General features: G+C 40.7%; 1 protein-coding gene across 2 annotated transcripts in view; it reads right to left on the bottom strand.

Moving 5' to 3' along the window:
* DENND3 (DENN domain containing 3) overlaps positions 1 to 16,372 on the bottom strand; it is a 42,182-nt gene extending 25,810 nt beyond the window's left edge. For both annotated transcript variants that reach the window (XM_074888750.1, XM_074888755.1), the window contains exons 1-6: positions 16,163 to 16,372; positions 10,840 to 11,113; positions 9,990 to 10,105; positions 9,349 to 9,488; positions 4,199 to 4,310; positions 1,445 to 1,564 (exon numbers count right to left, since the gene is read on the bottom strand). In XM_074888750.1, the coding sequence (XP_074744851.1) occupies positions 1,445 to 1,564; positions 4,199 to 4,310; positions 9,349 to 9,488; positions 9,990 to 10,105; positions 10,840 to 11,113; positions 16,163 to 16,246 (846 nt within the window). In that variant the 5' untranslated portion in view covers positions 16,247 to 16,372. The remainder of the gene's footprint in view (positions 1 to 1,444; positions 1,565 to 4,198; positions 4,311 to 9,348; positions 9,489 to 9,989; positions 10,106 to 10,839; positions 11,114 to 16,162) is intronic.
* Positions 16,373 to 24,556: the final 8,184 nt, after the last annotated feature.

Raw genomic sequence — 24,556 nt, 5'->3', positions numbered from 1 at the left:
AAAACTCAGCCTCATGTGTTCTGTTTTCTAATACCTACCTTACATGTATGTAAATTGAAATAACATCCACTTAAGGGTTCTTACAAAATTAAGAGAAGAAAGCAGAAAAGGAGAGAAAATTTAAGTGACGCTGGAAGTCAATGAGAATTTTGCCACCAATGTCAACAAGGCTGGGATTTAGCTGGAACTACTGAGAAGAGCTGTTGCCTTTCTTTCACAGTATTAGACTGTAAACTGCCTGCAATAAGTACCCAGATGAAAAATATAAGCAAACCTGTCTTTGATGACGAACACAAAGACTATGTAGGTTTTAGACATCTCAGCCAAACATCTGTTCAAGACTCTAGCTAGTCACATTCCTTACAGTGCCACCGGAGACCAGTGCTTTCACAGAGCAATTCAGAAGCCATCTGGAGACGTCCACCCTTTTCCACTTACAGAGAGGGACCCAATGGCATCTAAGCACCAGACTCAGATGCCTCAAGTTAGGTGGGATGAATCCAAGCCAAGAAAACTAATGGCACATGTGGGACATCTCGCAGAGGTGCTAACAAACTCCATGCTTGAGATGCACCAGTCGCAGAGGACCATTTAGGATAGAATAGACTATTTCAGTCAGAAGTTTTATTCATAACATGCACATATGGGCAGAAGCCCACATGGGTGGAAGAATGGGCATATCCAAAAAAATAAGGCAGTACTGCCTGCTTTCAGGACTGAGGAGGTTTACAATCATCCCCGGAAAGAGACCTCCAACCTGCTCTTTTCAGAGGAAATGGCACCAATAATACTGCTGATGTTGAGCAACCTAATTTAACTTCACAGGTGGCCTTTAAGCAGAGAATTGGATCAAAAAACCTGCAAAGGACACTCCCAGCCAAACTTATTGTAAGATTCTATGAAGTACTGAAAAAATTATTTGCAAATAGCTTTTTTTCTGTTTTCTTGTCTTTCTACACCATTTACACTTTATTTCTATGAGAATGTCAACTGTTACCAATCCATCCTACAGGTCTCTCTTACACATGAAAAAGGTTCTTATGAATCTTGTAAAAATGCATGTAATGACAATTCAAAATAAAATGTGTCAATTTTGCTTGGGTATTTACATTTTAAAATATACACTTAAGAAATTTAGCACCTATTGCTAAACCACAGGAGAAAGAAATCCAGTATGACTCAATCTAATCTGGTCTATAAGTAAAAAAAAACCTTAATTTTATTATATAAATTATTTATATTAATTATATAAATTATTTATATTAATTATATAAAATAAATACCTTTATTGTGCCATATTTCTAATATTCAGAACTAACACTATTCTGAATTCCTGAGTTTACAATGTTTTTTTGGGTAACTAAACATGTTGATTTTTTATAAACCACAAATTACCAGCACTGTCAATCACTAATACATTTTAAAGCATCTGTTTTAGTTTTACCTGCAGCACCCGCTCTGGCTTGAAACACAGCAACGGAAGATGAAGATCCAAGTCAATAATAGGACTGTCCGGATCCTCTCGTGAAGGAATTATTATTTGAAGTGGTTTCATATTAAATACCTGTAATAACAAATGTCTTCCATTTACTTCTTAATGAAGATGTTCCCACAACACATTTAATGGGGGATTTTAGTTTCAACTACAAAATATTAATATTGAGAGCAAGAAAACAGATATTTGCATATTGGAGAAAACTGGAATAGAAAGAGAGGGAAATATTAAAAGACATAATAACTAGTTTGAAAGATTAACGTGGACTTTGACTCCTTTAATTCTCATAGGTTGTCTAGCCAATAAAACTTTAACTATAAATATGTTCTTTTAACAGAATAAACTTTCTTTGTTACAAGCATAATAAAATAATGGAATTTTTATTTGTAGGTACAACTGGGAAATCAAAATTATTGATAAAATTAATACAGGAATTAGCAAAAATATGAACCAAATAACAAAGCATCGGTGCTCACCTTAAGATAAAACAAGCCAAAACAAATGTGCTATTTCAGTGTTTCAAATAGGCCAGCTCAAATCTCTGGGGGCCAGATCCTGTGTTTGCTGCATATTTCATCACTTAGCAGCTGGTTTAGCCAATCATTCAGACAATCTTCCAGCTATGCTATTTTTTCCTCTGCTCCTAACCCCTCATCCCAGGGTCAAGGAAAGCAGCTAAGGAGAAGCCCATGGCTGAAGCACTGCTTCCCTAGAAGCCATTTCAGTAGACAAAAGAGAGAATGTGCTGAAATCACTCACTTGGCTAACATCTAGCTTGACTTGGGAAGTGTTATGAAGAAGAAAATACAGCCCACACATCTCAGCTTCTACACTGAAGACAAATGTTTATGTGAGTTTCTCCTCTCAGCTAGGTCTTAGCCAGGCAGCAGCCAATCCAGAACATTTAATCTACTCACCAGAACATTTAACCCACTATACACTGTTCTGCTTCCCCAGAGCCATTCAGAGACAAGAAAAGAACAAGTCCAGAGCTGTTCGTGTTGTTTCAGCAACAGATTTCTTTGGCCTCTTTTCTTTGCCAGGGGCTGAACTGCCTCTCAGTCACATGACTGCACGTCCACCCATCATACAATCAAGATGACAGCCATGAGCATTCGCATCAGGCAGTGTGTCTTGGTATCACAGAATAGGTTGGGTTAGAGGGATCTTTAGAGGTCATCAAGTCCAACCCCCCTGCAATGAGCAGGGACATCTTCAACTAGATCATGTTGCTCAGAGCCCCATCCAGCCTGACCCTGAATGTTTCCAGGGACGGGGCATCTACCACCTCTCTGGGCAACCTGTGCCAGTGTCTCATCACTCTCATCATAAAAAAATTTCTTCCTTATATCTAGTCTAAATCTACCCTCTTTCAGTTTAAAACCATTACCCCTTGTCCTATCACAACAGGCCCTATTAAAAAGTCTGTCCCCATCTTTCCTGTACCTCCCTTTAAGTACTGGGAGGCCGCTCTAAAGTCTCCCTGGAGCCTTCTCCAGCCTGAACAATTCCAACTCTCAGCCTGTCCCCATAGCAGAGGTGTTCCATCCCTCTGATCATTCTTGTGGACTCCTCTGGACCCACTCCATCAGGTCCATGCCATTCTTGTACTGAGGACCCCAGAGCTGGACACAGTGCTCCATGTGAGGTCTCACGAGAGTGGAGTAGAGGGAGAGAATCACCTCCCTCAACCTGCCAGCCATGTGTCTTTTGATGCAGTCCAGGACACAGTTGGCTCTCTGAGCTCTGAGTGCACATTGCTGGCTTGTGTCCAGCTTTTTATCCACCAGTAACCCCCAAGTCCTTCTCCTCAGGGTTGCTCTCAATCCCTCCATCCCCCAGCCTGTATTGATACTGGGGGTTGCCCTGACCCATGTGCAGGACCTTGCACTTGGCCTTGTTGAACCTCATGAGTTTCACACGAGCCCACTTCTTCAGCTTGTCCAGGTCCCTCTGGATGGCATCTCTTCCCTCAGGCATGTGAGCCGCACCACTCAGCTTGGTGTCATCTGCCAGCTTGCTGAGGGTGCACTCCATTCCACTTTCTATGTCATTGATGAAGACATTAAACAGTACCAGTCCCAGTATGGACCCCTGATGGACACCACTCGTCACTGATCTCCATCTGGACATTGAGTCATTGCCACTACCTTCTGGATTTGACAATCCAGCAAATTCCCAACCAGATGGGGAACTCCCACACCTTGGCTGAGTGATAGTTACATGATTTACTGGAGTTTATACGTGTATATTCAATGAGATGGCAATGGCATACTGTTCAGGTGAAAGGTAAGCTTCCATTCTTACAGAGCAATTACAGACTGGAGCTTCCAACTGCTTCTAGCGTATTATGTGGGCTGCCCCTCTAGAAACCAAAAGCCAGATGATGCTGTTTCCAGACCTACTCAGGCATCATTTCAGACAGTAAATACTTGACATGAGCCAAATTCTTCCCAGAAGAGTATTAAAAATTAAACAGCGTGACCAACTGGTATGCCAGTGCTCAAGCCTGCACTGTTATTTCATGTACTAATAATGCAAAGCCTTAATTTCAAAGCACAGGTATTGACATCAGTTTTATATCAGCAAGTAAAATCTCTGACCTGACAGTGAAAAATGTCCCCCAATTTATAGAAAACATCATCTTAGTGCTTTATAACACATAATGTTAAAGTAATTATGAAATTCAGCATCATTAATTACCAAATGGAGTGGTCCTGGTGGCGGGCTGGGTATTAAAAATAATTTTGCTGCAAATTCTTTTATGTGCTCCTCAACATCTAAATCCTTGAAAGGTCGCAGTTGCACTAGGAAGCTGAAATTAAATTACAGAAAATTACTTATAAATAGTAACATGCAAACAGAAAAAAAAGAGACTCTTTGCTGATAATGTAGAACTAAAAAAAAATTAGGAGCAATAAAGCTATTATTCCAGCTAATTAATTTCTAATTTATTAGATACTTTAGCAACTCTGTTTAATTTGAATGTTGCTGCTGTGTCAGAAGCAGATTTTTTTCACTTCCATGCATAACCTACTACTGCATCATATATATAGGAGGATGCAGATGGCACACAGGGTCTGATGATGGCAAAGAAAACCTACAGGTGAGATGCAGCTAAAGGAAGTGTCTTATAGAGACTGCTTGAGGAACAAAACACCCACCAGTGCCATGGTGTTTCTCCCATCCCAAGCATCAAACACCAGCTCTGGGATGGAAAACAGTATCAGAGGAAAAGAGAGGTTGTAGACATGGGCTTAACTGCAGAGGAATGTGAAGCAAGAGCCATATTTAGCATAAGGCCCAGGCCTCCATGAACACGGTTCTTTGCTATTGTTCGTACCCATACAAAGAACAAATACAGCTGTGCAAATCTATCACATCTTCCTAGTTTAGAACTGTATTACCCGAGCTGTGTCACAGCCACAAAGGTCATGCGGTTTATAATATATGCCAGATCAATTCATGAACATTTAAACACACACTATTAAGACTGCAATTTGTTAAATCCAATGGCATTTCTGAAATGTAACAATAAAGAAGTTAGATATTTGTCATCAGAAAGGACATTTTATTCAATATAAGATTCATGTGCACGTTTATAGCAAAAAAACCACAAAACAAACCTTTATAAAATCAGAAATTTAAGCCTACAAATCTATGTATACAGAAGCTAGGAACTTAATATGGTTATATTCTCCCCTGAGGTTTTATTTCAGCTTGCAGTTTTACTGATTTCTTGCAGAAGAGTACTTGCTCTTCAGGAAGAAAGTGGTCTAGAAAGCAACTGAATAGGTCAAGAGTTATATTAGAATCCAGGACATCGTATTTGTGTATGGCATTTAGATTCCTGAATAAAAATATTCTGTTATATATTACTGAACTTTTAATTGGATCAATGAGACATTTAAGTTTCACATTTGGAAACTGCTCTGGCCTGAGTACTAGGCTGTTACACATATCCTCAAAAAGCCCATCAGCTATTTCAGGGCGCAGAGAAGGCAGGGGGAGGGGAATTTAAGAATTATCCAAGAAAACCAGACAGCAGAGTCATTAATTTAAACAAATATGCTGTCACACTTAGTAACGCCTTTGATTGGCCTAACAGCACAGTAAACCTGCTTTTTTTTCCCTTTTTTCTTACTTCTTTTGAGACAAAAAGCACGTACCAACACATCCAGTAAATATTACAACAGAAACAACCTGACCCCAATGCTGAAAAAGCAGATGTACAGAAAGGATGGTAAGAGCTCTCTAATCAGTACACTGTGCCCATTAGTGCAAAGTAATAGCAGCTGACAGCTCTACACTGCAAACGTCTGCTGAAATAAATGAAGTAATCTCCGAAACATTAAAGTGGGGCACTAAGAAGTTTATGAACCTTCCATTACCTCTATTAACTGTCCACAGACGGATGTTTCAGAAAGCAGAACATCTAAGAATAGGTCCTTTGTACTGTCTCAATGCTGTAAGCTATTTGCACACTTCCACCTTTTTTCAAGGCAGCCGAAAGGACTAATACACAGGTTGGATGATTCACTGTTTGAATAGAACCTATTCATCCATCCAAGACGGGAGTTCATCCAGAAGGAGATTACTGCCAGAAATATCTCACTTTTCATGTTGTGTAACAGATTGAGGTAAAACTACCTGTGCAAAGTGCCAAAGCCTCTCAATTTAAAACTGCGCCTTTTCAAATAATGATGTAGAATAATCCAACAGCTGCAGTGTTTTGAAATGGTCTAGATGCACATCTGCTTGCTTTGGAGAGAGGCAGACACACTCCATTCAAATTGTTCTGGATTTGGAAGTACTGTAAGCTAGTAATATGTGAATTAGTTATAAAATTAATTACACAGAATAATGAAGACCTTCATTACTATGACGAAAGTTTGCAAGTTGCCCTTACAGTTCAAAGCACCTACGTGGATTAATAATTCGACATTTACTTTGTATCTCAGTCTGGTCTCAGTTTTCCATTGTGATTTCTACTACACTCTGCCATTTGAAAGAATTTAGGATCCCAGGTTTTATCTGGGAATGCTTATGACAATAAAATACCTTTGAGGACTCTTCTGAATGAAGCCAAGTACTACCCCACCTATAAGCAGTCCTGTGCACTGCAGGTCCTGGAGAATATAAGCTATGCACAGCAGAATTCTGGAGGAAAATGAAATCTTCTGCTGCAAAAAGGTTCTGAATGGAAGCAGAACCCCTTTAGATGTTACTTCAACATCAGGCCTTATTAAATAACAAATAGTATTTTTCCACTAGTTCTTATGAGGAAAGGACTACACACCAGAAATAGGTGGTTCGAGGTCCACCAGCAAGTGTTTTCAAATCCCCAGACTCACAGAATGATTTATCAGTTGAAGCATCCTGCAAAACACCACTGAAGCATACCAAGGATGCAAGTGTACTGTTGAACATGTTATTATTTGTTAAGTATAGGAGGCACTACTACTTGAGTAGACTCTGTCAACAAAAACATTTCATCAGATTTTTAACCCATTGGCCACCTGATTACAGGCATCCAAAATGAAAATAACTCCCTTTCTGGTTTACAAGCAAACAATGTCAATATTTTGTAACGTTACAAAAAGCTGAAATATCCCCAGCTGTAAAGGGCACTATGCTCAAAATATATTGAGGTCTTTACTGTAATAGCTTATATTCCATTCAGAACAGCCCCAAATCCCAGCAGCTGTTTCATGCCATATGGAAAGATTTCAGTAACACAACCAAAATAAGGAAAAATGGTACCTCTCCACCCCTTCCTTTTCGCCCATTCAAATATATTCTGGCACAGTAAAAATATATTTTCTAAAAAAAAAAAAAAAAAAAAAAGGCAGATATTCTCAAATTATTTATCAAATAGTATCAAGGAAAATATGTGGTGATTATGAGATATTTAAAAAAAAAAAACAACAACAATCCAGAAGAAAATATAATAGAAACTTAATCAGTTGAGTTTCCAGTACAGTGGGAAATGCCAGCACCAAATGCAGCTTTGTCACTTGCATTCCCCCTCTCCTGCCAGTTACACACAGTTGCATCTAAAATCCAGATGCAGCAGCAAAAAAGGAGAGAGAAGAGCTGTGCAGCTGTATGATGCATTGCCCTGTTAAATGACCAGGACAACACAGTATTAACGTGGAAGGCTGTTGTCCTGTTGAACCCCCTTATAATTATTCATATATTTACAACTCACTTAAAGGTTAAATAGTAGGTTATTGATAAAACTGAACTAACTCCCCTTAGAAACCAGTACAGACTCAGCTTAAAAGGAAAAGCCGTCCATAGTAATTAGCTTGGATGTTAATAATTTAAATAGGTGCAAAAACCTGCTATATATGATCAAGGCAGAGATGTTTACTTAGAATGTTTAAAATACCCACCCAGAGGCAGAAGAAGTTAACTCTAGAGAGTTAACTCCACCTGGTTCCTGTTTGCTCCAAACAAATATGAGACCTAGAAACATTTTTGTAACCTCTGGAATTTTCCATGGTTTTCCTGAACATTTTCCCACTTCTCCCTTAGTGGGCTGTTTAAAAATGAATTCACAAATTGACTGTTTCTCCCAGCTCAGAGATGTCTCACTTCAGAGAAGAAATTACTCATTTATGAATATACTATATAACCACTGAGGAACACCACAACTGAAAGCTGAATCTATACTATTTCCCACCCAGTGGAAAGCTACTGTGAAGTAACCACCATACAGGTTGAGTTCAGAGCATAAAAGAAGTACGAATCCTTTTCTAAAGATTGGATATAAACAGAAAAGCACCACAGCGCAGTATATAGCTGTAAGAGTTACATATGCAGACTAGCATTTACTTGAGATTTGAGACTATAAAAAGGCAGCAATGAATCAGCTCCTGCGATACCAACAGCTGATGTAATTGACTTAAACATAAGGAGTGGAAAAAGTGATCTGGGCAGGAAAGGTGACAGGAAAACAAACATTTCCTTTTTATTTTGCTGATCATCTCGGTTTCACACTAAATACCTAGTTTCCATCATGTTGAAGCCCTCTGTCCACACTGAACCCCTCTGCTAAGGCTTTGAAAATGACAGAGCAGAGGTAGCATGAACAGTACCAGTGGCTGCCAGAGTGACTCGTTTCTGATATCACAGCTTTTTTGGAGGCAACATCTGAGCTGCCCAAGAGGAAGGCACTGCTTTGTTCCTCCAGGGCTTTCTTCATCTAAACCAGGGAAAGCCAGTCAGTCCTCCCACCAGATCCAAGCCCACAGAATTGGGAAAAAGAAGAGGTGCACGGGGTGGGGAAACCCGAGGGTGTTAAGTGAGCTGTCTGGTGTCATGGTGAGGCTGCTCTCCATAATCTTTGAGAAGTCAGGGAGATCGGGGGATGTCCCAGAGGACCGGAAGAAGGCTAATGTCACCCCCATCTACAAGAAGGTCTTCAAGGAAGATCCAGGAAATTATAGGCACATGATTTCTTTGGTGCATTATTAGGAGGTTTTTGTGCTTTCAAAGTGATTTTCACCATCATGATAAAATTATAATTAACTCTCTTTCAAAAAAACCAAAATCTTTAAGAAATATGTTCCCTGCAAATTAGTATTTTCTAGACTTACCAAAAGCCTCAAAGAAGATGAAGACAACATGATAACTAATTTCCTTGATATTTAGTATTTGTGCTTACTGTCTGGGTAACATTCATATTGCATTTCTTCTTTTCTTCTCCCACACATCTCACGCTACCATAACATAAAACTAATGCCTGCTTTAACATTAGGCAGCTATCCTCACCACAACATGCAAAATGATGTATTAAAACCTGCACAGTTATTTCCAGGAGAAGCACACAGGATAGCAAGTCTTACCAAGAGAGACAGTCCTTGAGGGCATTAAAATACGGATATCTGGATATAACACAAATAGCGAATGGTACAAAACAGACAGGCATCTTCCCAGTCTGTGCAGACTCCCAATGGGCTTGCCCATTCAAGGAAATACAGCCATCCTGCAAGAAAACTACAGATTAATGTGTTTACGTTCACCACAAATTTATGGCTGATATTTTCTTGAGAACCCTAGAGATATGATACCCAATTCCCTCTAAATTTCAAGGGCATTTGGATGGCTATCTCCCTTAAGCTCTTCAGAAAAATGTCAACCTACAAGACTTAGACATATGTATTAAAAAGAATTTCAGTATAAAAGATGTTCAGAAAGAACACAGGGTACAGTCTTCACCAGAAAAAATGTCCAAGGGGTAAAGTCTGCTCCTAAATATTCAAAACTCCTAACTGAAATCCATAACAGTTTTTCCTAATGCAATGCTGTTCCAACGTACTTAATTTACAATGGCAATATAAAGTATGATTTGTTCTGTATTCCTACTAACGTAAAAACCTATCTGTTAATTAATTTAATAAATTAAACCTGACATTATTCTCAAAGTGTTTTGTTTTATTTTATATCTTTTAGTATGTTTAATAAGAGCATGAGTTAAATAACATACTTGCATAGGCTGGTAGTACTGTGCAACAACACCGTATGTTCTGTTACCACAGACATCTGTGAAGACCAGGAAGTGAATGTGGTCCTCTTTTGATTCAGAAGTTATATAAAGTCCTCCTGCAATGAAGGCAGAAACCTTTTTCTTAAGTACATATTTAAGTACAGCTGCTTGAAAAGCGATTCATGACAAATACTGCACATTTCCACTTAATTTCAAGAGAAATGTCTCATTTTAAGGGATTAAGATGCACATACACAGTCCATTTTATCTAAGGGGTGTTACAAAGTCTGTAATCTGCACATTACTGAAGAAACAAAAATATAACTATTCTGCATTTTAAGTGGCAAAATACAATAGATAGGGTTTGTTAACTTTTTTTTTTCTTTCAAGATATTTATAAGATCTGCAATAGTGACATGCATGTTAAAATTTCTGCAATTAAACTTGGAGGAAACAGTCACTACTTCAGGTATATCTGAATAGCAAATTAGAAATGAAAGAGCACTCTGTCATTTTGGGGGCAAAAAAAGAATTTTAAAAGTGTGTGCACTTCACTCAAACCAAGATTTACTAATAACAACTAAAGTGACTTTTGGTTTCCCTCTTTTGCAGGTGTTGCAGCTACTATTGCTAATAGATCTGTTTCACACAACAGAGCCACACAGAGTAAGGGCACCCCATTCAGGTAACAGCTGCTTGCATCACTGACCTGCTCACATAGACACATTTTTTATACCATGAAACATAAAGAGATAGAGAAGATGATCATTAAAAAAAAAAAAAAAAAAAGCTGTACTATGGGTTTAGATATGAAAACAGTTCTCACTGAGAAGTGTGAACGCTACCATACCTGGGAAGCATAGCTGTGGCAAGCCAATAAGATCAATGTCCTTTGGAACTGTAATATCTTCAGTGTCAGGTGCTTTCTGCTCCCCATTGAGACTCTTGACATTTTCAATCTTTGGTCTCTCTTTTTTCTTTCGGAAAGACCGGCGTTTACTTTTATTTAAGTTATGACCAGCGTTAATCACCTGAATATCATCTCTGCTGATAAACGGAGGCACAAATACAGAAAGAACTTCTGGATCAAGAGGAGGAAGACTTTTGGGTTTTCTTTGAGTACCCTAAAAAACCAAAAAAAACAACAAACAAAAACACTCAACCACTAAGTTGATACTCATCCTGATAGTTTTTTAAACCATTTTTAGCCCTGTTTTCTCTCTAGCCCTAGCACTATGGATTTAGAATACATTTTTTCTTCTTCCTAAATAATTAAGTTTTTCCTTCTAATTTCTTGCTTTACATATGTTAATGCAAGGGGAATACTCTGGGCATTTTCAATAGGCAAAGAATCATCCCTCATAATTCAAAACACACCATATCAATATTATGCCTTTGGCATAAGAAAACAAATATCAAATAAGATATTTCCTTCTCTGAAGTGTTAGGATATACTTAAGCTGTACTTAAACACTGGTAGCAAGAGAAACCAGGCAACAAATAAAAACAAAGAAAAACAGCTGAACTCCCTAGATAAGTCTCTGTTCAACTCTAGGAAAAGCTACATTTTAACTCAGAGTAACCTCTACGGGAAAAAAACAACCCCCAAAAAAACCCACACAAGCTTTCACAAGACAACTTCTAATTTTATAAGGCAATTAAGAAAATGCAATTAAAGACAACAATGACTGTTACAATAAACACAATTTTAAGACACTGTATAACATGAAGCCGTGAAAATTTCTCCACATACTGATGACTAAGTGGAACAGGCATCCCAAGAGCATGAACAAAATTACGTAGGCAACTTTGTAAAGTACTACTGCACTGAAAGGCCCTGCTACCTTGCTATGAAAAACCTGCAGAGGTCGTGATCAGAAGAGGAGACTTCTTTGTACTTGGGAGCACTTTTTGTATTCTTGACCACATAGTAGAGATAAGTACTGCATTTTCAATTACTTCACTGCAATTTTAATTCTTCCTGCAAGGTCAAAACAGCAAGTAAAAGGTTTGTTTAGGCAACGGATATTTGGAAACAGGAAAGACGAGCCTCACTGTGGCTAAAAAGCTGTTTCACTTTCAACTTTTCAGTCACTGATCCAGAGATCAATGAAGCATACGTGCTGCTTTTACCTTCAGAGATGATGCATCAGTGTTACTTGTGTTTAAGATATTCCTTGAGAACCAATGCTGGCCTCTCTCATCATTTTCTTACTTTTTAAAACAGCTACAACATACAAAGCTCTATTGCTTCACTGAAGCCAATCTTCCACTGTCCAAATTTTGGAACAGAAAGTCTCAGCTTATTTGTCCTAGTAGACAACTCCACCAGTAGTCTTCTTCACATTTGAGCATCATAGGAAAAATGAAAAGGAATACCTACCTTCATGATATATTAGTTACTGTATCTTAAGCTCTACCATATTCTATAATAGGATACTTGAAAGAATCAATAAACTTCAGTAAAACTTCAACAAAAATAAGAAGTGAAAAAACACTCTTTTACTGACACAGACACTGAACTAGAAAGAAACTAGAGTGGAAAAGGTAAAAGTTCAAGTAAGTATCCACTGGGATACTCAAAAGATAGCAATGACTTTAAAAAGCACGTTACAAATTGGGATACTGAGTGCCATATCCTGCCAATGCCAAAAGCTTCCAGGTGTCATTTTCCTTACCTGGCAGCTGACATCCATTTGAAGTGAAGAAACTGGAAATGTAGATAAATCCAACATGATCACTCTCAAAATAACATGCAGCTAAACATTTCAGAAGGAAATTAAGAATTAAGGCTCAGCCTTGAGGCTGTTATGCAAGAAAAACACGGACCTACTCAAACAGTAGCAATCTTAACTTGGCTGATTGGCCCTGCAGAGGTTTTCATACAAAGTTGCTTTGACAGTGCAATCCCTGACTTACATTGAAGGCATCTCTGTGCTACAAAGTGCTGGATGACAGCCAGCAATTTAATAGCCTCACAGTGTAACAGCTTCTAAAATGGAAGGTCCTTGATGTCTTGAACTACAACAGAGGCATTAAACACCATTTTTTTCCCACAGAACAGCACTGTCAGCACTGTCACTGACCCAGTGTGTCAGTCGTCAGCATTCAAGTCAGCTCATATTAATGTCTACAGCCAAAGTCATATTTTCTTACCCTTTCAGTTCAGGGATAAGTGAATGGGCAGCAACAGAACAATATTCACTTGTTTCTACTACTCTTTGAACATTTCATATTCTCTGCTTCCACTCTTACTTCTTCATTTTCAAATGCTTCTCTTCCGTCGCTTCTTACTATCAAATGTCCTTACATCATACATAGCTTGTTATAAACACTAATGCCTTTTCTTTCCTGTAATTCTGCAAGATTCCAGAAGTTAAGGATTTTATTCCATCCCCATTTACTGATTATGTTCCTGTAACAACAGTGCCATACATGACATGGATAAGAGACAGACTTCTTACAATGACAGCACTATTTTAGACACAAACAAGAAGTAGTGTGTTGAAACCACAGTTCGCAGTGTGATCTCAGCTATGTGGTGTTTCCTTGATCTCATTCTCCTCTTCCCATCACTGAAGAAGTTAATTTCATTTTGAATGCCATGAAAAAACTGGCTTCTTTAAGGAATAATTGGGCAGGGAAAAATATGAAGCCTTAGAAAAATCAGGTTGGAAGGGACCTCTGGAGGTTCTAGTGCAACCCTTTGCTCAAAGAAGTGATAGCTTTGAAGTTAGATCAGGTTGCTCTGGGTCTTCTCCAGTCAAGTTTCAGAAATCCCTCAGGAAGGAGATTCTGCCCCCCTTGCGCTCCAGCCCTCACATAGCTTAGCTTCTTCTGGTCTCGCTCCTGTTTGTCACCAGTTCTCTGGCGTCAAGGTACCCAAACATGGGACAGTATTCCAGATGTGACCTCAAGAGTGTTGAGTAATAACAACAATAGTAATAATCCCTTCCCATCACCTGTGAGCTAAGGTCCTGAAGATGCAGGCCATTACAGTTACTTTTCACTGCCACAAGTGCATGTTGCTGACTAGTGTTCAACTTGATCACACCTCATTTCTTTCACACAACTTGACAGCCAGCGCAGCATTACAGAAGAAGGAAAAAATTGGCTTGGTGGTTATGTCTGCATTAGCAGGGCCAGAAAGCATGATGCAGACACTGTGAGAAACAAAATCTGTACCACTGACTGTGGTAGGTTGATACAGAACCCAGCAATGGGGCCAACAAGAAGATCCAAGACATCTCACAGACAGCTTGCACATCATACTTGGCACATCAAAACCCAGCTTTACAACTGAAGATCACTCAGGGGAAAGAAGTCTTATCAGAGATGGCTGTATGATCTTCACTATTGCACATCTTATTCTTACAAAAGACAGACTTCCAACACTAAAAAAGTAATCTCTAGCTGAAAATAGCAGCCTTTGATCTCTTCATATTGAAATCTTAGAGTGACAATTATCTTGGCAATACTGACAATTGATGGGTGACAGCCCAGAAACTTTAGTTTCATGAGAAACTGTATCTTTTCCTGGAATCCCCATTGACAACAGGTCAGTCATGTAACGCTTCTCGTACTTTGCGAGTGAGTTATATCACGTTCCTGCTGACTTCATTGATTTTATTACTCTGTACTGCAATAAAGTTAAGAATGCACAAACACACTTTCAAAACCAAGATCTGAAGCACTATCAAGATCTTTACCCTGCTGTTTCATCTGTAAATATCATCAGAGATCCACTATTTTCCACTAAAATGTTCTTATTTTCTGTCAATAAGGTCTCTTCTTTCTACATTCACTGAAATTAAGACACAAAACACATTCCACCATCTCCTCACATAGATAGTGCTGCAGAAAGAAAAGGTAGTGGAGTGAATCTACAAACACTGCCTTAAGACAGTGATTGAAATTCCTGTGGTGCAACAGCTTGCAGGGACATTACTGCAGTTAATATTGACAAGCGTAGGGACTACTTTCCTTTCTGACACTCCATTTTCTACCTTGAGCAAAGAAACAATTCAAAACCAGTCGTGTGATCAGAATATTGGAACAGCTTCTACTTTCTGTATCCAATTTCTCATTTGCTGTTCAACAGGTTTTTGTAAGCAATGAGAACTGAGCAGACTGGAGTGAAAAAGAAATTCCCCTTCTTTTGAGTGTACATCTCACGCAGACGTCAAAACAACACATGCACACTGATTTCAAAAGTCTGGTGGTGACTTTTATGGCACAAGTATTTCCCCAATTTGAATATATACATGAATGAGATCCTGAAATTTGAATCTCTGCTTAGGTGGCATCACTTAAGAAGTTGACATCAGCAAAAGCCGTCTCCTGAGCGAGTGAGCAGCAACAAGCTTAACAAAGACTTCTTTATCTAATGCTATTAGAGCACGCAATCAAATTCAAGTTCAAGCAAGACAACCGAGATCCCTGGGAGCAGCTTGGTTTTTCAGCACGTGCTGGCACCACCGCTACTCCCACAGCGGGGCGGCTCGTAAGTATGGAACAAAACCATCAGCACATCTTAACAAAGCAAAATCAGGAAGAGGAGCTTAATTGTTAACTCACATGTGAAGTGGCTACAGTCATAAACAAATTATAAACCACATATTCAAAACAGAAACCAAGCCATCAAGTTTTGCCTTATCTGAATTGCTCAAGTGGTGCCAAATTCAAAGCAATAAGCTCACAGGGATTTAGACCTTGTGCTGTCCTAAGGATACAAGTTACCAGGCTTTATTCCCCTATCTTCAGTTTTTATCTCCAACAGAAGATGGGAAACGTGATATCATCCAGTAAAGCATACGCATTGTTCAAGCATTTTGCTGTTCCTGCTTATTAAAGCTACACTGCTTTCTTTACCTAAGCTCAGACCTTTGAAAAAGTGAAATTCCTTAACACCGCTACCAAACTATCCCACTTCGTTGATGATCACCTGTCAAAACAAGTTTTCTTTAAAGTATTTCTGCTCTATCTGCTTATTAAAGCAACAAGGCAACCTCTTAGTTCTACTCAAGTGCGTACGGGGGAGAGAGGCCCGGCCAGGGAAGAGCTGCCCCGGCTCAGAGTCCGGTTAAACCTCGGGGCAGAGACCCCCGGGGGCTGCCAGGAGCTGCCCCACAGCCCAGCCGGGGCCCGCCCCGTGCCCCCTCACCCCCTCTCACCTGGAGGAGCGCCCTCACCCGCTCCCTGGGCACACCGACCAGCAGGCAGATCTCCAGCAGGCCCGAGGGCAGCACGTCCTCCATGGCACAGCGGGGCAGGGGCAGCCGGGACTCCTTCGCTGCGGCGGCTCCTTCCCGCAGGGCCGCTCGGCCACTCCCCGCGGGCCGGGCCGGGGGAAGCGCCCGCTCCCTCACACAGGCAGGCGCGCGCACGGCAATCCTCCCCGCCCTTCCCTGTAACTCGCTCTTTGATTGGCTGCTCTCCCGTCACTCTGAGGGCCTATGACCAATCAGAACGGCAGCACGTGTCTGTCGCGGCCGGGCGGGCCGGGCGGGGGCGGGACGTCGCCCCTCACTGCCCGTCGGAGGGGCGGGACGCGCCCGCTGAGGGCTGAGGGCCCGGCTGCCCCGCCGTCGCTTGGTTGTCGTTAGTCCCCATCTCCTCACCTCGTCTCCCTGCCCCGCCGGGTGAGCTCCTGCGGGAGACGCTTCCCGACCCAAAGGGGAGTTTATTTTTCTCCCGGGTCAGCCACGGGCGGATTTCCCGGGGTGGCTGTTGGCCCAGAGGGGCTGAGGTGCCTCAGGGCTGCCCGCCGCCAGCGCGTCAGAGAGGTGGATGAAGTCATGGCCTGGTGCTTTGATAAGTGGTGCCATTCCCTCCTGTTTGCTCCAGGTGACTCAGCAGCAGTATGTCACTGCCACTAAGTAAGAGTCTTATATTTATCATGGGTCATAGTTTCAATGAACTGTAAGCACAGAGCTGATTGCAGACTCTTTGGTGCTTTCACCTCCGGAGCAGCAAGGTTCTCGGTGGAGCTGGCTGTACAGCCGAGAAACAACTTAGGGGACTCCGGGATTTCTTTTTGAGCTGTTTAATCTAAATAGACAATGAGTCACTGTGCATGTAGTGGCTCTGTGTAGATCTTCAATGAGAGAAATGTTTCCTCTGGGTCTGGTGCATAAAGTACCCAACACTGTAGAGAGCAGTTTCTCTGAAACTGAAGGTATGAGACATAGTTTTATCACAGCCACAAACTTTTTTTGTGGACTTCTGTTCACGTATTTTAAATGCAAAAAAATCCCAGTATAAATGGCTCCATGCTTTCACAAGCACAGGGTTCAGAACAGACTTCTTCAAAAAGCACAAAGAACATCAGAAACAGAAGGTATAGTCTTCATGGGGATTTTATTATCTGAATTTTTGTGGTGTTAAAGCTCAGGATTATATGGCTTCCAGTGTTCTCAAATAACTTATTTAGAGGAAGTCACAAATGCGGAATATAGGAAACTATGTTTATATAGCACTGAGGGAAATTCTTGAAAACCTGGAAGTTCAGGGATCACTTCTTCAAAGTCATGGAAGAAGATCACAGCCTCAAAGATTTATGCTAATGAACTTCAAGGTCATAACAGATTGTTAAAACCATCTTGTTTAGCTTGTGTAGCCCAGGCCACAGAATCAGGTGATTCCTGTATTGAAACTGTAACTTCTGGCTCGTGCCATGAGTTCCAGCAATAGCGATTACTAAGGATCGCTGATAAGTTAGGCATCTCATTTTTAGTTTCACTGTTCAGTTTAGCTTTTTGCCATAGGATCTTGTGGTTTGTCTGCTGTTTGAACAGATTCTTTACTACAAAAAGATCTCTCCTTGCAGAGTTCAAGATTATTCGTCTCTTTTTTAAGAGATTATACAACTCATAGTTTTAACGTTTCTTTCCTAATCACTTGTATTTATCTTTTTTCAACCTTTTCAAATTTTTCCAGTATTCTTTCTCAATTATGAACACCAAAAATAAGCTTTACTATTGCTGAATATACAGTGGTAAGTCACATTGCTATTTCTAACTGATATCCCCACCTAATTAAAACAGAGAAAGACTGACATATGAATCATTCAAAAAGGGTGTAATGTTTAATTGGTTATCCAATGTAACCCTGTATGATTTTCTTAGGGTTATTACTTCCAACATGTCAGTCCTACATCTTACATTCGTTGACCTATGACTATGACCTAGCATTTGACCACATTAAAAGAAAATTACAAATGAACCCAGGCTATCAAGCAATCCAGCTCATCCTGTAGTTAATTAATCTATATCATGAGTAGTTTCTGATTTCTCTGCTATATGCAATGATAAATACTGGATGAATCTTTTTCATAATTAATGTAGCCCTCAAAGGAAGGATATAGTGAAGTTAGTATCAAAACAGAACTACAAGATGAAAGGTACCAATGCAAATCTGATAAAATCTCAAGAACTCTGGAAGTAGCAAACCTGTTCTATGGGGTCACTGGTAAGAGACAAAATAATTTGCATAAAGAAGGATGCCTCTGTGCTACAAAAAGATTCACGTAGTTAAATAATTTTTTTCCTTAGAAATATTGTCAGCTGATGAAGAAATGCCAGCTTTTATTACGTGTTTTCTTTTTGTAAGATCACAAATACAGTAAATGTTTGTTTGTTAACTTTCTGATGTGGTACTCAGCTGCTTAGAGCTATATGCAGAAAAAACCTGTGATCTTGATATATCCTCAACATGGGTAAGGCTTTATCAGACCTGAGGGCCATATCTGAATAATTAAAAGTTCCCTTGACACAGAAATCTAATTCAGCTTCCAAATAAAGTGTTTATGTTTTAGCTAGACTGCCTCTATTAAGAGGAGAAAATAATTTTACAAGTCATGTGTTTCTTTAATGCAATCTTGCTTATAAAATATAACCTACCCAATCAGATGAGAAGCCTTGAGCCTGCTCTAGCTTTAACATGACCACCCTCAAAATCCCATACTCATAAGTGATATAATACAGCCTTCCATGTTCAGCCTTACATTTGAAATACCTTCCAAAATCATTTCCAAATTTCTACCCTCACCTCTTTCAAATTACTGCTGTGCATTAGGAACTGCGAATGGGATTTGTCTGGCAGTCATGCTGTAGACTACGTGGAAATGGTTGAGTAGTTCTCCATCAACCCTGAAGGAAGCTCTGAGTAACTTGTTGAGTTGTAGACGTCTATACTGCAAACAGTATAGACGTCTTGAGTGCTGTGGGCCAGGTGAAGAGTAGAGACAGGACCCTGAATTTTAGGAGAGCAAACTTTCAGTTGTTTAAGGACTTAGTGAATGGGACCCCCTCGGAAACTGCTCTCATGGAGCTGAAAAGAGCTGGCAGCTCTTTAAGGACATTATTCTTAGAGTGCAAGAGCTCTCAATTCCCATATGTAAAAAATCAAGCAAGGAAGGCAGGAGACCAGAATGGGTCAGTAAGGACCTCCTGGTCCAACTAAAGTGTAAGAAGGAAATTCATAAGCAGTGGAACGATGGACATGTATCATGGGAAGAATATAGGGACACTGCCTGGATGTATAGGGATGGGATCAGGAAAGCTAAAGACAAAGCTGGAGCTGAATTTGTCAAGGGATGCAAAGAATGATAAGGAGAGCTTCTACAGGTATGTTGGCCAAAACTGGAAGATTAAAGAAAGAGTACCCCCACAGACACACCCCCCCACACCCACCCCGAATAAATAAGAAAGGAGAACTGGTGAAAACCAACATGGAGAAGACTTAGGTACTCAACAATTTGTTTGCCTCAGTTTTCAATGGTTCTCTCTTCCTATATCTCTCAAGCCCCTGAACTTCAAGGCAGGGACTGGGGAAATGAAGCCCTTCCCATCGTAAGTGAAGATCAGGTTCAAGACCACCTGAGGAATCTGAACATGTGTAAGTCCCTGGAACCCAACAAGATGCATCCCAGGGTCCTGAGGGAATGGGCTGATGTAGTTGCCAAGCTACTCTCCATCATATTTGAAAAGTCATGGCAATCAGATGAAGTCGCCAATCACTGGAAAAAGGGATGCCCATCTTTAAAAGGGAGTGCCCTAGGAACTACCAGCCAGTCAGCCTCACCTCTGTGCCCAGTAAGATCATGGAGTGGATCCTCCTGGAAGACACATTGCAACACATGGAAGACAGGGAGGAGATCAGAGACAGCCACTATGGCTTCACCGAGGGCAAATTGTGTAACTAATCTGGTGACCTACAACGGAGCAGCTGCATCAGTGGACAAGGAAAGAACTATAGATGTCATCTACCTGGACTTCTGTAAGGCCTTTGATATGGTCCCATATAGCATTCTTGTCTCTAAATTTGAGAGATTTGGGTTTGATGGATGGGCTGGTAGGCAGATAAAGAATTGGTTGGATAGTCGTATCCGAAGAGTTGCAGTCAATAGTTCAGTGTCCAAATGGAAACCATTAACAAGCAGTGTCCCTCAGGGGTCCATACTGGGACTGGTATGATTTAATATCTTCATCAATGACACAGACAGTGGGATTGAGTGCACCCTCAGCGATTTTGTGAGTGACAGACACCAAGCTGAGTGGGGCAGTTGATTCACTTGAGGGAAGGGATGCCAACCAGAGGGAGTTTGAGCGGCTTGAGGAGTGGACCTGTGAGAACCTCATGAAGTTCAGCAAGGCCAAGTGCAAGGTCCTGCACCTGAGTCAGGGCAATCCCCAGTATCAATACAGACTAGGGCATTAATGGATTGAGAGCAGCCCTGCAGAGAAGGACTTGGGGGTACTGGGGGATGGAAAACTGGACATGAGCTGGCAGCCCAGAAAGCCAACTATATCCTGGGCTGCATCAAAAGATGCATGGCTGGCAGGTTGAGGGAGGTGATTCTCCCCCTCTACTCCACTCTTATGAGACCCCACCTGCAGTGCTGTGTCCAGCTCTGGGGCCCCCAGCACAAGAAGGACACAGACCTGTTAGAGCCTGTCCAGAGGAACACCACAGAAATGGTCAGAGGGCTGGAACACCTCTGCTGTGAAGAAAGGCTGAGTTGGGGTTGTTCAGCCTGAAGAAGCGAAGGCTCTGGGGAGACGTTGTAGTGGCCTTCCAGTACTTAAAGGGGGTTATAAGAAAGATGGGAGAGTCTTTTTACCAAAGCTTGTAGTGACAGGACAAGGGGCAATGGTTTTAAGCTGGAAGAGGGTAGGTTTAGACTGGACATAAGGAAGAATTGTTTACAATAAGAGTGTTGAGAAACTGGAACAGGTTTCCCAGAGAGGTGGTAGATGCCCTGTCCCTGGAAATGTTCAAGGTCAGGCTGGTCGGAGCTTTGAGCAACCTGATCTGGTGAAACGTCCCTGCCCAGGGCAGGGAGGTTGGACTAGATGACCCTTAAAGGTCCCTTCCAACCCAAACCATTCTATGATTCTATTTAGTGAAATGAATCCTAGCCCATGTAACAGTAAAGCCATCAATATATCTTCATCATAGCACCTTCCCTCATATATAGGTCTTCTTTTATCTTTGATAGCCATAATATAGGACTAAGTCCTCAACCCTTATCTGTTCCCTCCCAGTGGATATGATAAAACCACCTGATAACAAGAGCTCTGGAGTGAAGCTGAGAAAGGAATTTTCCCTCCAGAAGCTCTAAGACTGTAAGCTGTAAAGAGCCTAAGTGACTTAAGGAGTTTCAAAATATTATAGTTATTGGGCACATTCTTTTAGTGCTGATTTTTATTTGTGCTTGTGTATCTTTTCAAATACTGCTGAGAATTATACATAGGCTAAGTCAGGACTTTGTACATGAACTCTTGCAGAGTTTCACCATGATGTATATAAGGACTACAGGAATTTCCTTTTGAAACTGAATATAGACATTATTTGTATTCTGCGGGTTTCTTGATATGTTGCTCAGTTCAATATCCTCTTTCACTTATGAATAAGGTTGTTGCACAGCAGTATCTTGAGGTGAGAACTGAACATCAGACCACTACTTCCTTCCACTACCTGGCTCACAGGAATATATATATTTCTGTGTCTATGCTAAGCAAGATTGCATAGGTAAGAAGCCTTTATTCTGTCTGGTAAGAACTGTGTGCTCTAGCCAAAGAGAAGACAGGCAGTACATGAAGTATGCTGCTCTAGTATGTATCAGACAACTCTTTGCAGTCTAGAAGTCTGTGAAAAAACACCACATCTCATGATTTTAAACTCTTTGTCTCTAAAATCAGTTCTTATTAACAAGATCATTCATAGGGGAAGGCTTTGTTTAGAACAACACTCAGGGAGGTCAGCTTGATGTATTCTCTCCAACTTCAGCATTTCTCCTTTTATATTTGTTCTTCCAGAAGCGGAAGAATTCCATGAATCTGCAGAGAAAGATCTTTATTGGCAGATATAACATTTCTTTCAGTGCAGGACAATACACTCTCTAAATTTACACTGATACTAGCAACCAAGCCACAACTTGGTACTGCCTCTGCAAATTGAATCATTATTTTCAAACTAGAGCTCTGCACAGTCTTAAAATTCCTCTCTTAGTGTCTCAGACATTTATTCCCATTCTTAATGCCCCAAAAACCTACTGTGAGAATTCTTTGTCGTCCCAGATATCATCCAGCTGAGTGCAATGACTTTGACCCCAGTATTATTCTGTAAAAGGTGACCAGGTTCAGCGTATATGTATCAGAGGGAAAGAGTTCAGGGATCTCTGTGTCTATTAATAGTACTATTTGCATCTTGTTTCTTTTTTACTTGGCTTGTCTGGTTTGTGCTGCCACTATTTACAGTATAACAGAATACAATTTTTTTGCAACATTAACTGTCATTTAGCATGCACCTCTTTGATAATACATAGATATGTTTCATTGACATTACAGAAAAATGCCAGCAGGAGACTTGTTTTTACAACGTATCACCAGATGGGTTTTGTATTCTCCACAGATTGTACCTGCCCATGTGCTGGAGGAAGTCAGCTACTGTCAGTTCTCAAGCTATCCAAAGTTACCCCTAATTCAAACGTTTGTAGGGAAACACACCCCTTAAAGCTCAGATCCTTGTGATTTGTCCACATACGCTGAAGGACTTTGTTGTATTTCTCTAAATAAGGTAGTGCAAGTACTAAAACAGATAACAGTGAAGTCTTCCATTTCACCCTGGGAGTGCTCTTAAAGTACCTGAGCTAGTACCTCTACCCTGCACTATGGTGTGCAGTATAGACATATCCTAGAACTGTCAATAGCAGTCTTTTTAACCTGCAAAAATATCAGATTAATTTAATATGCTGTATGCAGAATACTCTTTGGTTTATGTTACGGTTGTAATTAATTACGTTAACATCTGCCCTCTCCTTTTAAATATAAAGATAGGCCAAGCCACACTGGGAATGAGAGTAGGAGATGGGAGGGAGAGCAGAGTGTGCTAACCACATATGCAGCTGTGTCGTGTGACCTGGTGTTTGTGCTCCACCAGGGAAAAAGAGAGCGCTGATGAAGAGAATAAAGTCTCCTCAGCCTCACTGTCATGCCAGAACCTAATAAAAGCTGCCGCAAAGGACTGTAGGATAACCAGTGCAAGACTGGGGTAAAGACGCTGATAAACTGGAACAAATTCAGTGGAGAGCTGCCAAGAGGGTCAGGGCTGAAGCACTTGCCCTGTGAGGAGAGTCTGAGGCACCAGGACTGGGGAAGAGAGAGCTTCAGGGGAACCAGTAGCAGTGCTGGTAGCTACAGGAAGGTCATCAAGAAGACAGAGCCAGGCTCTTTACCAAGGTGCACAGCCGGGGGTGGAGAAATAACTGTCATAAAGTGAAACAGGGGAAGTACTGATTGCATCTAAGGAAAAGTTTTCGTTCTGAGAGTAGCTGAGCACTGGAGCAGAGGCTAGAGATGTGCTGTCTCCATCTTCAGAGGTTTTCAAGAGGAGACTGAATAAAGCCGTGAGCAAACTGGTCTGACGTGACAGCTGACCCTGCTTGGAGCAGGAGGTTGGACTAGAGATCTCCTGAGGTCCCTTCCGACCTGCATGGTTCTCTCATTCTCAGGGACTCTAGAAATACAGCAAGAGGGTTCAAAATTTTTGTATCAAGGAAACAAAATGTTAAAATTCCAGTCAACCAAGTAGGGAAAATCCTCAGCCAGTTGTACGGTCAATGACCTTTCAATTTAACACAAATAATTTTTTCGTGATGGGATAACTGAGGCTCAAGGAAATAGCTTTGAGTGTCAGTGCAGCACTTATTCCTCATCGTCTCTACATTTCTGATAAGGAGGCTGGCTGTAGTTTTATTTTTCTGAGAGAAAAAAATTCTGTTGAAAGTCCTGGGAGGAAGAAAAAAAAAAAAAGCTGAGCTTTATCAGTCCCTGCATCTAGAGAAATGTAGCAATGCTAAGCTGTCAGGTCTTGGCAAAGAACCAGACTAATGTGAGTGCTTTGAATATTAGAAACACTTTGCATTGTAGATATTGTGAGATATTCCTGAGGCTACAGAAGAGCTTATTCCTGAAGCTAATCACTCTAGGGTCAGTTTTAGCAGTGTTTTATTTATGTGGGATGCATAACATGTCCCTCAAATCAGACTTGTTTAACATGACGTT

This window comes from Strix uralensis, chromosome 1, assembly GCF_047716275.1.
Source record: "Strix uralensis isolate ZFMK-TIS-50842 chromosome 1, bStrUra1, whole genome shotgun sequence".
Taxonomy (NCBI): Eukaryota; Metazoa; Chordata; class Aves; order Strigiformes; family Strigidae; genus Strix; species Strix uralensis.
This window is presented reverse-complemented; position numbering and strand designations above follow the sequence as displayed.